The following is a 13,539-nucleotide window of genomic DNA, read 5'->3' as shown; positions in this document are numbered from 1 at the left end:
CTGTTGTGTCGAAGGATATGGAAGGGTCGTCGGCATTGTCCGCGCGAAAGACGGAGGGGCCGCACGGCGGACGGTGCTCGCGCGCGCGCGGCCGACATATCGTCGAACGAGGTTGCGTGCACCGGACGTCGCAGCGGCTCCCGGAGTTCTTCGGGCCTTTGGAGTTCGCCGGCGCACGGTTCGGGTCAATGGACGAAGGTGACGGCCCCGTCATGGACTCGCCCACCTCCGGTGACCCATCCCGTGGCCGGTACGCCGCCGCCCATGCGCCCCCATTTCGTGCCCAAATAGGGCGGTCGGCGGGGCGATTGACCTTGGAGGAAGGGGCCGGGTCACGGAGGAGGCCGAGCTCCCCACCGAGGCCGCGCCGGTGCGGGGATGATCATGTGCCGGCCGAGCGCCGGGTGGCCGTAAATAGCATGGCTCGCTTGCTCTTGAAGGAGACCGCTCTTCGCCTCCGTCTCGGAGTTGGAGAAAGGCCGCTTCCGCCGCCGGCCGCCCGGCTCCCGGCTCGGCGGCGGTTTCCTCTTCCGTTGGTCCGGCGCCTGCGCCGGTCGCCCCTCTTCCTCGCTCTCGAGCTTCCTCTCGCTCCGGGGTGAGCTCGGCCTTCGCCTTCTTCGTCCGCGGCCCGGTGGGGCTCGGCCACCGCCGGTTCGGGAGCCGCCTCCACGGCGAGAGCGGCAACGGCCGCGGGTGCCTCCTCTTCGATGGTGGCGGTGGTGTCGGGGGCGGTGGCGGCGGCGGTCGCTTCGTCGGCCATCTCTAGGTTTTGGGAGTACGGTGGAGTGTTTTCTGTTTTGGGAGGCGGACGAGCGGGCCGAGGGCGGACAAGGGAGGACGCGAGCGACCGGCCTTTCGCGTCCGCGGCCACGCAAACTCGGTCCAAGATTTGGGCCGGGTTTGGGTCGTCCCGGACGCCGCGGCCATCCGTTTTAGGGATGGGTCCGCGCGCTGGGCCGCGGTTTTGTCCGTTTCGACCCATCCGGACGCGCGGGCGCGGGATGGGTCGCCCGGTTGGAGATGCCCTGAGAGCCTGAGAGTATACTCCACTGGAAAGTGGACCAGTGGTGATGACGGTGTGGCTGGACAAGTGCAGTGCGGAGGTGAGACAAAAGTCGCAATTTTTCTTTGCTGCTGATGGTACCGCTGGCTATCCGCCATACGCAAACACCCGTCAAAAAGCTGACCTTGCGTCTCTCCCGATCCCGGCTCCTCCACACGGCACGAGCCATCGCCAGTCCAGGCCTCAGCCACATCCCCCACCACTCCACCACCGCCACTCATCCCGCTCCGCCACGCGCCGCCGCGCCGCGACACCCGGCCCCGCGTCCCCTGTTCCGCCTCCCCGTGCGGGATCCGAGCCGGGCCGGGGACTCCCTCCCCCACGCACCACCCACCTCCCGATCCATGACGGCGGGCCCCGTCCGAACCACTCCCGCTCGCCAGTCGCACGCCGAACCAAACCCACGGCAGTAAAAAGAAAGCTCAGCTCCGAGACCCGGGTCCAAATCTAGGTGACGCCCGTTGACTGCCATTAGCCAGCAGCCAGGGGAGTGGTGGCCGGGAGGTGGAGTCAGCCGGAAGCAAACCGGAGCCGATGAGATCAGCGCCACCCTCGCTCTCCGCCGCTCTTTCCTTATCTCTCCTCACCTGACCACCAACCCACCGCCGTCCTCGCCCAATCCGACCCTCATCCGATTCGCCACCCCGGCCCCGCGCGCGGTGGCATGAAGCGGCAGAGGCCGCCGTCGTACGCGGACGACGACCCGGACAGCGACAGGCGGAGGTTCTACGACCGCCCGCCCTCCTCCCCCCCGCCGCCGCCGCCGCGCCGCCGCCCCGACTACGAGAGCGACGAGCTCGACCGCCGCAAGGCCCTCGGCGCCGGCGGCAGGTTCCACGACCACCGCTACCGGGACCCCTCCGCGTCGCCGCGGGGGCACTACGGCGCGATGCACCGCTCCGAGAGCTTCTCCGGGTTCCGGCGGGACGGCTTCCGCGACCGCGACCGCGACCGACCGCGCTGGGACGGGGCCGGCGGCTCCGCGTGGCGCCGGCCGAGCGGCGGCTGGAGGGACCCCCACAACGGCGTGGACGGCCACAGGTCGGCCGCCAGGCGGCAGGCCCCGTCGCCGCCCACGCCGCCGCGGCGATCTCCCAGTGAGCCCAGGCGGAGGGTGGATGCTGCTGCCAAGTCCAGGAAGCCCACCTGCGGCGCCAGCGAGATCGAGGAAGGGGAGGTCGCGCCAGATCCCGGCACCAAGGCCCCGCACGCTGCGCCGGAGCATCACAAGCGGGCTGACTCGATCCGTGCCGATGACAGATGCGAGCCCAAGAAAGTGGAATCTTCTCGACCGAGACTACGAGTGGATTTCAGAACTCAAGCTGCGCACAACTTGGAACGGAAGAGCGGGGATGCTACGCCGGTTGCAGAAGAAGGCAAAGTAAAGAGTGCACAGCATCAGAAATCGGCATCTGATGCCGCATCACAAAAGGTTGGCGGAGGAGACGAGGCTCCTCCCAGTGCCGTCGATCAAGGTGGACAGACCACTTCTTCCTGTATGCGGCAGGAGGAACTGGTTACACGGCCTGATACCGCCAATGCTTCTAACATGGGTGGGCAGAGCACTTCGTCTGGTACACTGAAGGAGACTGCTCAGGAACAAGTGACAGCACAAGATGAAACTGCATCACGCGAAGATGAAACTGCCGTTGCTGTCGATGAAGTTGGCCAGGGCACTTCATCTAGCATACAACAAGAAAAGACACAGGAAGGAGTGACGCCGTTAGGTGAGATTGCTAATGATGTCGATGTTGTTTGCAAGGGCGGTTCGGCGAGTATGCTGCAGGAAGTTCTTCCCGAAGAAGCGAGAGATAGAGATGCCGATGTCAGTGACGGTGTTGGAAATTGCACTTCATCTGCTACCCTGCAGGGGGACATGCAGGAACAAGCAAACATAGTAGCTGCCAATGTTGTTGATGCGCCGAGAGAGGTCAGTTGTTCCAGTGTGCTGAAGGAAGCGATGCATGAAGGAGACATCCTGCTAACAGCCAGTACAATTGATGTGGCAGGACAGAACAATTCATCTGGTATGCCGGAGGAAGCAATTCATGCGACAGTATCCCCGCAAGAAGGAACTACTGATGCTCTTGATATAGCTGGAAAGAGCAGTTCTTCTACTCTGCTGCAGGAAGAGGTCATTACTCCTCTGTTTCAAGAGACTCAAGAAATTAAAGAAACTAACATTGAAAGTATGAGTGGTAAGAAGACGGATGAAACAACTGAATCTGTCGCACCCCAGCCAGTGGAAGAGGGACATGAGAGCTATACTTGTGAAAGTATGGCTGCATTTGGTGAAACCGAAGTCGTACACAAAGAGGCAGTTCTTGAGCATGAAATACTCGCAGAACAAGTAAAACATGCTGATCTAGAGGCCAACCTAGTAGGTACTAGTGTTTTCCTTCAACCACCTAAGGACCATATTACGGACAGTAAGGAAGAGGGCATGACTTTGGATCTGATTACGGTGAAGCCAAGGGCTGAAGATAAAGGAAAGGGTATAGCATTTGATGTGCTTAATAAGGCAGGTACTGCTAGTTTAGCTGAGAGAAGTTTTGACTTGGGATTGCGCCCCCCTGACATGGACCAAAAAGATTCATCGGAAACTGCAAGAGTTACTTCTGTAAAGAAGGAAGACGACACTCTCAAGATAGGGAGACTTGATCTTTCACTAAGCTTGTCGGGTGGTTTACAGAATCCTGAATTCAAATCCTTCATTCCCAGACCTGATTCTCTAGCCCATGGACCATGCTCTCAGTCATCATCCTCATCATCGTCATTCTGCACAAATTCAGATGGAATAACAGCTTCCATACCGTTGACCAGTTCTACACTAGTTCACAATCCTAGTTTCTCACTTACCCAACAGCCATTGGACAACTGTGAGCATTCAGTAGGCAGTAAACCTTTGTTTCAAGGAGCTGATAAGGTGGGCAACAACACAGGATGGCAAACTCAGTTGTCAGCAAACAGATCTACTGAGAAAGGGGATGCTACCCCACTACTTCAGAGAGTACTCCAAAATGGTCATTTATCAGATAATACTTTCATTGGTGCGAACATGCAGAACAATGGGATCTCACACGTCTTGTCACCCACACGGAATCATGGTTCTCCTGATGCTGGACCAGAACATAATAAACAAAGAAGGCAGCTCACGAGAGAGAGAAGTAGCAGCAGTCTTTCAAGGGGTGAGCGGCAGCACGAGGAGCGGCTTGTGCTGAATGGTGCTGGTGTTGTTGAGAAGGTTATTTCCAAGATTGTTTCGGAACCTCTGAATTATACAGCAAGGATGTTTCAAGAGATGACAAGTAATTCTAGAGCATATTTGAAGGAGGCCATTTCTGAGATCATAATTGATGCAGGTAAAAGAGAACAGGTATTAGCATTGCAGGAAGCACTTAAAAAACGATCAGACTTGAATAGTGAAATATTGCAAAGGTGTCCACGGGTGTTGCTGGAGATACTTGTTGCTATAAGGACTGGTCTTCCGGATGTTATAAAGAAAAGTGGTAGCATTGCTACATCTGATTTAGTTGACATTTTTCTGAATTTGAAATGCCGCAATCTCTCATGCCAAAGCGTTCTACCAGTGTCTGATTGTGATTGTAAAATTTGTCAACAGAAGACTGGTTTCTGTAGTAACTGCATGTGCATTATCTGCTTGAAGTTTGACATGGCATCTAATACATGTAGCTGGGTAGGTTGTGATGTGTGCCTCCATTGGTGCCACACAGATTGTGGCTTACGACACTCCCTTATTCGGAAGGGGGGAAGTGGTTCTAGGGCACATGGCACTAACGAGATGCACTTCAATTGTGCTGCTTGTGGACATGCATCAGAGATGTATGGTTTTGTGAAGGAAGTCTTTCGAACATGTGCTAAGCAATGGAGGATGGAGGCTCTTATCAGAGAGCTTCAGTATGTCGAAAGAATCTTCTCAGCGAGTGATGATGCAAAGGGTAGGAGAGTCAGGAACTTTGTCAAGCAGATGCTGATTAAATTAGAAAACAAGGCCTATTATTCTGAAGTCGTCAAATATGTCATTGCATTCTTTTCTGGTAAGCAACTCATCATATGTAATGAGAAGTAATAGTTGCCATGTCTATGCTTGTTGAACTGTTGCATTTATTTATATTTCCTGACATATAAAGAAGAGTAGTAACTGTGTTAGCATCGCCCTTGCTTGATGCTCAGACCAAGAACAAGTACCTAGCTTGTAGGCTCTTCCATTAAGGATTTGAAAGTACACATTAGATCCTTGAGAGTGGCAGTACTACAGTAAATTTTGTGATCCATGCTTTCATCACCGTGATGTCTAAATATAGCACAAGCTGCCATCTGTTGGCAACCATGTTAACACTCTATTTTCCATTTCCAGATAACAATCCTAGCCTGGGTATGGGCAGTGGTCCATTAGTACCACTGAAGGGCATTCCATGTAGCATTGCTGAAGGAACAAATGGGATTCCTAGCTCAAGTCGAACGGCAACATGGTTACCATCAGTTACCTTAGAAGGAGTTCCGTTCCTAGAAAAAGCAGGTCTCCTTTCTACCCCTGGGAGCCAATCAATGTCTAGAAAAATGGCTGAAACAGAGCTTCAGGCGGTCAACAGTAATAAGCCAGTTTCTGATGAACTGGATGGCCTAGTTAGGTTAAAGCAGGCTGAGGCAAATATGTACCAGGAACGTGCCAATGAAGCACGTAAAGAAGCTGAGAGTCTGAAACATGTCGCGATGCTAAAATATGCCCACATCGAGGAACATTATACTACTCAAATATCTGAACTCCGCATAAATGAGTTACAAGAGAGGCGCAAGCAAAAGTTTGAAGAACTTCAAGTCATCGAAAGATCACGCCATCAATTTCTCAGCACGAAAATAAGGATGGAAGATAGCATCAGGGAATTAATGTTGAAAATGGAGGCAGCAAAACAAAATTTAAGGACATGAACAAGGTTACTTCCCGTGGTTAGTTACAGTTATGAAAAGTTGCTGAGCTTACTGAAGGCAGCCTCCGTACTGTGTAAGTTATAAATCTTTCCTGGTTTGTTCCATTGATGCTTCTAAGCTGCCATATAGTAAGGTTATTTATTCTCTCGTGTTGTCCTACATCTTTCTTTTCTTTTCTATTATTTAGTATCATTAACTTAAGATTATAGTATAATCATTTTTCAAGCTGACATATCTATATAGAAGTTTCACCTGCTACCAGTTCCTATGTTATGTCATGTGTGTACCATTCACATAGGCAATATTGTACTATTAACTTCAGCTGTTGCTGTACTATTTAAATAAATATCTGCACACACACGTGGTGTTTTACTGTTGTAAGTTTCTACGAAATAAACTAAACGAGGCCACTGATTGTATTCGAAGGTTTGCTTACTAAATTAATGGACCTATCATGGAGTTCTTTTCTTATTTAGGCGGTGTCATTTGCTGTCAGTAATGGCATGGCCCGTTGATTCACTGAGTTATCACAATGCAGCTTTTTTTCCATGAGAGTAGCTTACCACGATGCAGCTAAACTAGTGTGGGCATGTGGCTTATAATCGGTTTACATAATTGACATGGTTTGAGGCTCCTGAGTAAAGACAAAGGAACTTGTGTATTCACTATTCAAGCTTTTAGATATATGAAATGAACTTCTATTGCTAGTTTATTGACAATTTTGTGCCAAACCCAACGGTGTATTTGGATTAATTTGGTGTTATAATTCATGCAAGTGGCCAAAACATGTTGTATTTGATGTTTGTAGTAAAAGTATAGAGTTTTAAAATACTACCTCCTATCCAAAATACAGGTCCGTTAAAATGGTACACGAGAGTTAAGGGTGTTGGTAAAATGCCAATATCGCCCTTCATTTATTTTAACTACTTTCTCCTTTCCTCCCAAACGCAATTTTTTGTAGAGTTGTAAGCTCAGTTTTGTACGAAAATTAAAGAGGGGACGAAATTGGGACAAGATGAAAGGAAGTGCATTGGGAGTGGGGAAGGATCTACATGAAATGATCTACAACTTTGGATCAGACGTAGTAACAAATTAATCTTCAATCAGGCTAACTTTTGAATGCAACTGGAAATTCATGAGGAACACCATCATTAGAATCTAGAGCTGTAGGGTGGCTCTTTTGAGCGTTCATCTAGGTATATATTATCGTGCTCGATAAATGGAAATATTAACTTTTGAATTTCTCTTTTTTCTAGGAGGACAATCCTTTGAGCATACTGTGGCTTACATAGCTGGTTGGCAAACGTCCTGTCATCTTCCTTGAAGAATTGCTCTTCAGAAAACAAGGATGCTAGGTGCAAGCATCACAAATGGGAGAATGTGGCAAGAGTGTTTTCGCCTGTGAATGAACCGAACGGGCATATCTTATTCCTGTGAATGTACCAAACCAGCTTTGCTGTTCCAGTTTTGAATTATGTACGACTTCGTACAATGGAACAGTCCTGATTTAAGCCAACAGGTCCGGAAGCTCCTGGGCTCGAAATTTTACTGGGTGCAAGATGCGCTGCTGAAGTATGTTAGAGGCAGGTTGGTGGTAGTCTATGTAGGGCATATAACTGTATGTGTAAATTATGATACATTAGTGGTTCTCACTGGGAAGCTGCTTAGGCCATGTCTGAATGGCTAACAGATGTACGGATTTCTGCTCATTTTATCCAAGGCTATCTCGCCATACTAAGTAATTTCTTGATCTTATTCCTCGGAGGTTTCTGCTTTAACTGTTCAATGTGGGAGAAATTTTTGAGAAATGCTGTCCTGAGATTTTTAATCGGAATCAAGTCATGACACTGGGTTGAACTGTGTTCCTCTGACTAGCTGTGATTCCAGCTTGCAACGCGATGGACACAGAGTTCGACGATGGTGATGATGAGATATATATATTAGCTGGTTAAAAGAGATGTGGATGGGAAACATTACTGATGTCTATTAACGAATCTGCTGTCAGAGACCAAATCTGCTTGAACTCGCCAAGACAAAATAAACACATAAATGATACAGTACTAATTATACTAAACGAGTACTTGGCGCTTGTGCTCTACACTACTAAAGTACTAAACGAGTACATATATAAGGCCTGCCTGCTCTTCTCATGAGTTTCATAGTTGAGCACGCGATTGAAAGTATATGCATATCTTTACACACGAGATCCATCGATCTATAAAGCTCAGCATCCATCTTGTTTAATTCTAATTCGAGTTCTGCACCCGAGGAGGCGACTGCAGAACAGTTGAGATATATATCGGCGCTTAAACGGAGCCGTTGTGTTTGCCGTTGCCGTTGGCGATGTGGTGGTGGTCGTCGTCCATGAAGCGCTTCCAGAACCAGTGCTGCTTCCACACCTTCTCCGTCATCTCCTCGATGGGCACGTTCTTTGTCTCCGGGAGGAAGAAGAGGACGAAGATGGACATGACGAGCACCCATGCGGAGAAGAAGATGAAGATGGCGAACTTCATGTGGCAGAGCATGGAGAGGAAGGCCTGCGCGATGAGGAAGGTGAAGAGCAGGTTGATGCACACGGTGACGCTCTGCCCCGCCGACCGCGTCTCGAGAGGGAAGGTCTCGCTGGGGATGAGCCACCCGAGCGGGCCCCAGGACCAGGCGAACGCCGCCACGTAGGTGCAGATGGCCACCACCACCAGGATGGCCCAGCTGCTGCCCAGGTTGTCGGACTTGTCGGTGACCTTGATCCCCAGCACGATGGCCACCACCACCTGCGACAGGAACATCTGCACGCCGGCCTCCAGCAGCAGCACCCGCCGCCCGACCTTGTCGACGGAGTAGACCGACACGAGCGTCGACAGCACGTTCACGGCGCCGGTGATCACCGCCGAGTAGAGCGACGCGTCGTTCTTGAACCCGAGCGTGCTGAAGAGCACGGGCGCGTAGAACATGATGGCGTTGATGCCCGTGAACTGCTGGAAGATCTGGAGGAGCACGGCGATGACGAGCTGCGGCCGGTTACGGCGCTGGAGCAGGTTCCGGAACGGGTGCTTCACCTCCTGCGCGATCCGGCTCGCCTCCACGATCTCGTTGAACTCGGGCTCCACGTTGTCGGTGCCGCGGATCTTCTTCAGCACCGCCTTGCCCTCGTCGAGGCGGCCGCGCTCGATGAGGCTGTTGGGGGTGTCGGTGACGAAGATGGCGCCGAGGGTGAGGAGCCCCGCCGGGATGCCGGCCAGGGAGAGCGACAGGCGCCAGCCCCACGGGTGGATCTTGCTGGTGCCGTAGTTGACGAGGTTCGCGAAGAGGATGCCGATGGTCACGTTCAGCTGGAACAGGATGTTGAGCCCGCCGCGGATCCGCGTCGGCGCGATCTCCGACAGGAACAGAGGAACGGCCTGCACATAGAGGTGTGTTCTCGTCAGTTGGAGATTCAGAAATGACGCGGCAAAATCACGGAACAGTCTCATTTAAAAAACATGAAGTATTCAGATGGCCTTAAAGAGGCCCATTGGGCCCATACGTCTCTCTTTCCTTTGTTTTTTCACTAGTACCGTCCACTAAAAACAATACTAGTACCGTGTGAATGTGATTGTGCTCTCAAAAGAAAAGTGAATGTGATTGTGCTTATATCTAAAAAAATGTGACAGTGATTGTACAAATAAAGTAAGTACTCCCTCCATGCCAAAATGTAAGGCGTCTAAGGATTGGTCAAAAGTCAAACCTTACAAACTTTGACCAAATATTTAGAAAAAAAATATTTACATCTACAATATCAAATTGACATATTAAGAAATATACTTTAGGGTGAATTTATTGATAATGATTTAGTATTGCAAATATTTATATTTTTATGTATAAATTTAGTCAAACTTTAAAAACATTGACTTTTAACTAATCCTTAGACGCCTTATATTTTAGGATGGAGGGAGTATCAGAAACCACCTACCACTGTCGGAATCTTAATAAATAATCCTAATCAGTAGTTGTGAAATAAACTAATCAAAATTGTTGGACCGATTATCTACTCCTGCTCGAGTTTTAGGCCTCTAGCACACATGCTCGTGTCTTGCCTGCTCGTATAATTGAGCCCAGAGGCCTCTCGTGTATAACAATGTTATTCTTTTTGTATGTTAGTATGCAGAACACGTACCTAAACTAATGGTCAATCAGTGCACTGATCTGTATAGTAATCTAATGCATCGTCCTACCATCTGAAAGCAGGTGCACAGGTTCTCGGCATTTTCAACCGACGAAAGATCGCTGCTCTAGGATTGTCTACAATCCACACACGCATCTCCTTGTTGATCTTGGTTTTCACGTTCGAAAATTACGTAACCAGAAGAATCCAAGGCAAGTACACCACCAAATCAAGCATCTCTTGCAAGTTGCAGGCAGAGCCAAGGACAGTAACAATTTCGGCGAAATCCTCCCTCAAGTTTATGCGGCACCACTCCTTCCACCAGCTAGCAGCTAGGGCTGGCCGCTATATGTGTGTGTGGTCTATGCATGAACAACCGCGTCTGCTGCAACTGAATACACCGGCCAGCTTCGACAAAATGGGAAGCATCCAAAGCCGTATATGCATCTCTAGTCCAAGCTGATAGAGACTTGGACAACTGAAGAGCAGGCAGCCACACCATCAGTTCGCCGGAGACTAGTAAAACCACGGAGATAAGTTGCAAGTGTGCATCACCTATCAGTATCGGCTTGGCTCAAATTTCTCCAAACATTTCGGTCCAGTAGATTCTGAACTTGGCGTTAGCTAGTCACCCTCGGACCATCCATCGGAATCTTTGAAACTTAAAAAGGTTTATCTAGCTAGCGAGGCGATGGTGTGGTGGCGCCGCCAATGGCAGGTGTCAACGTGCACCAACACAAGTCATGCACGAGAGTATACATAGTTTCTACGCGTTTGACCCTTAAATTCCGGCCTGTACGTGTAGAAACTTAAAAAAGGTCCCGTATGATGTACCTACTGCAGCATGGCACGCCACTGTACGTACGTGTAGAAACCTAACTCTTTTTTTTAGTACGTACCAATCTGGACGTATGAGATTTTATAAGGCAGACATTTTTTTTAAGTTGGGCCCAAATATACTTTAGCACATGGACGGTGACTGATTGCCACCAAACAAGAAGAAACTGCAGACGAGTTAGCACGTCATTTTCCGAGGGCGCGGAAAATCATGCCCCGGGCATACGCGCGTGCTATACAAATTCGCAAACCAGCCACCGCTAGCTTTCCATGTTTGACTTCAGTTTGCACAAAAACTTTTTTTTTTGACTCAACTGACTAATTAGGACTTACGAGAGTATCAAATGTAAAGGATAGTGTATTAAATGCATGCGCTCTCACCTGGTTGGCGAAGCCTACGCCGCAGCCGAGCAGGATCCTGCCGACGATGAGCATGGCGAGGTTCTGCGCGGCGCCGTTGAAGACGACGCCGACGAGGAAGAAGACCCCTGCGATGAGCATGGTGAGGCGGCGCCCCAGTCGGCGCGTGGTGTAGGATGCGAAGAAGGTGGCGGTGAGCCCCGCGAGGTAGAGCGAGGACGTGAAGAGCTGCAGGCCCTGGTTGTCGTACTTGCAGTAGTTGCTCTCCTTGTCCTGCTGCTTCCGCCGCAGCACCGCCGGGAAGAACTCCTCCAGGAAGTCGTCCATGGACGTCACACCGCCTGCGAAATAAATTGTTTCTCCTTTTAGATTTCGATTAATTAACAGAAATTAATTACGTGTGAATTTTGGTTGCTGACTGAGCTGGACTCTTTGGGTGAAATGGATAAGGTTTTCTACTTAAACTTGGTAAGAATTTATTGGCTTGAATCTCAACAGGCAACGTGTCCACACATGACGGTTTTACTGACTCATATGCAGATTGGTTGGCTATAACAACTGAAGAGCAATTCCAATAGTATAGCCAACTGTTGGCTATAACAAGATGTCATATCATTTATAGTTATCATATAGCTAACATGTACAATAGTTGGCTATAAAAATGTAGTACTTTACTAATATATGGTCCACCTTTCACTCTCACAAGCGCTGCTAGAAGCACGTGCAAGTAGCTGGTTATCGATAAGTAGCTTCACCTCCCTTCTCTCTCCTCTTCTCTCTCCTCCAACTCATCTAAAATATATTATTTAATGTCTTATAGTCAGCTGACTGGACTCTATTGTACTTGCTCTTAACAGGCTGCCAAAGCAGGTGGCTAGCTCACAGCACTCTACCAAATTTTTTTCTTCCAAATATGATAGACAAATTAAGATGGGATCATCACAGGATCAAACTAGCTGTTAGACAGGGTGGAGCATAATCCTGCGCAAAAGCTGGAGGCGTTCACAGCCGAGTCAATACATACAATTACTCCAAGTACTCCAAAAGCTGGAGGAGTACTATACAAAATGCCAAAATGGTGATCAATGATGGGTTGCAGGTTAATGACGAACTTGTAGGAGTATGTGTGGCTATCTGCTTCGTCATAAGAAGACGAACTTGCAGTCCAAACTACATCAATCGAGGGTTAATGGAGGAACGCGCAAACATACATGATCGAAGACGACGGCATGTAGGGATCGCTCCGCCATGTATATATGCACGCGCGCGTGGAGATGGTATAGGTTGGTACCTGAGATTCCGACGTCGTAGCCGAACATGAGCCCGCCGGTGGCGGCCATGATGCAGGAGATGATGACGATGGGCGTGATCTTTGCCTCGAACTCCACGCCGCCCGGCGCCGACACCGACATCCCTCCGCCCGTCATCTCCGCTCGACGGTGAGGCTAGCTACACGAGATCAGCAACAGACAAGTAGCTAGCTAGCGAGTGTTTCTCCCTACACAGAACCAGAGGAAGGGCTAGCCAGCCAGAGAGAGAGAGAGTGGGGAAGATGAGAGACAAGGCTCCAAAGTCCCTGGGTATATATAGAGAGTGAGAAGCCCATCGACGGAGAAGTTTCAAAGGGATCCGAGCGGCCAGACACGGCCACGTCGCCTCGGCGAATCGTACGGCGGGGCCATGCACGACGGCGGCTGGCTGTTTTGATGGGCAGTCAACGGACGGCTCCACGGCCCACGGGCCAGGGACTGTGCATAATAAGCGGCACGACTTTTCCGTTCCGCCCACAAATTATAGCTTATCCAAACTACGCCCCCTTTTGGAAAGGAAAAAAACTACTACTAGAGTACTTCGGAGAAGCTGGAGGATATTATCGGGCGCCGACCTCTTTGACAACGAGACCTCTGGATGGGCCCATATGTCTGTGTACGTAACCATCTATCCAAACGCCCGAAGTTTCGGAGTGTCAACAATGAGCGCCGCTCTGTTTTCTTTCCTTTGTCTACTTGATGATTCATGCATGTGAATGGAGGACCTTGACTTTGAATATTAGTTTAAGGAAAATTACACGCACGTGTGGACGGATTCGCTTGGGAAAAATGCGTGACGATGTGGAGCCGTTGTGGACAGCACAGACGTAACTACGTAAGCAATTTGACTCATGGTCGGCCGATCGAGCTACTGTTCC

The 13,539-nt window shown here is 50.0% G+C and overlaps 2 protein-coding genes across 2 annotated transcripts; one reads left to right on the top strand and one right to left on the bottom strand.

Moving 5' to 3' along the window:
• The first annotated feature begins 1,727 nt into the window (after positions 1 to 1,727).
• LOC124701799 (protein OBERON 4-like) lies at positions 1,728 to 7,768 on the top strand. Its single transcript, XM_047233894.1, has 3 exons — positions 1,728 to 5,121; positions 5,442 to 6,086; positions 7,270 to 7,768. Exons 1-2 carry the CDS (start codon positions 1,728 to 1,730, stop codon positions 6,011 to 6,013), a joined length of 3,966 nt encoding a protein of 1,321 aa, XP_047089850.1. The 3' UTR covers positions 6,014 to 6,086; positions 7,270 to 7,768.
• A 371-nt stretch (positions 7,769 to 8,139) lies between these two features.
• On the bottom strand, positions 8,140 to 12,885 carry LOC124701798 (sugar transport protein MST4). The gene is made up of 3 exons (XM_047233893.1): positions 12,643 to 12,885; positions 11,373 to 11,692; positions 8,140 to 9,411 (listed from the first exon to the last, which is right to left on the bottom strand). Exons 1-3 carry the CDS (start codon positions 12,776 to 12,778, stop codon positions 8,320 to 8,322), a joined length of 1,548 nt encoding a protein of 515 aa, XP_047089849.1. The 5' UTR covers positions 12,779 to 12,885; the 3' UTR covers positions 8,140 to 8,319.
• Between the last annotated feature and the right edge of the window lie 654 nt (positions 12,886 to 13,539).

Source organism: Lolium rigidum, chromosome 3 (assembly GCF_022539505.1).
Source record: "Lolium rigidum isolate FL_2022 chromosome 3, APGP_CSIRO_Lrig_0.1, whole genome shotgun sequence".
NCBI lineage: Eukaryota > Viridiplantae > Streptophyta > Magnoliopsida > Poales > Poaceae > Lolium > Lolium rigidum.
The sequence above is the reverse complement of the archived record's forward strand: the minus strand, read 5'-3'. Positions and strand labels throughout refer to the sequence as shown.

What these genes read in the sequence shown, in the direction of transcription:
- LOC124701799 (XM_047233894.1), top strand. Translation starts at nt 1,728, where the DNA reads ATGAAGCGGCAGAGGCCGCCGTCGTACGCGGACGACGACCCGGACAGC. An exon ending in TGTCATTGCATTCTTTTCTG is followed by an intron (nt 5,122 to 5,441) that starts GTAAGCAACTCA and finishes TTCCATTTCCAG; the next exon opens with ATAACAATCCTAGCCTGGGT.
- LOC124701798 (XM_047233893.1), bottom strand. Translation starts at nt 12,778, where the DNA reads ATGACGGGCGGAGGGATGTCGGTGTCGGCGCCGGGCGGCGTGGAGTTC. An exon ending in CTACGACGTCGGAATCTCAG is followed by an intron (nt 11,693 to 12,642) that starts GTACCAACCTAT and finishes TTTATTTCGCAG; the next exon opens with GCGGTGTGACGTCCATGGAC. An exon ending in GCGTAGGCTTCGCCAACCAG is followed by an intron (nt 9,412 to 11,372) that starts GTGAGAGCGCAT and finishes CTCTATGTGCAG; the next exon opens with GCCGTTCCTCTGTTCCTGTC.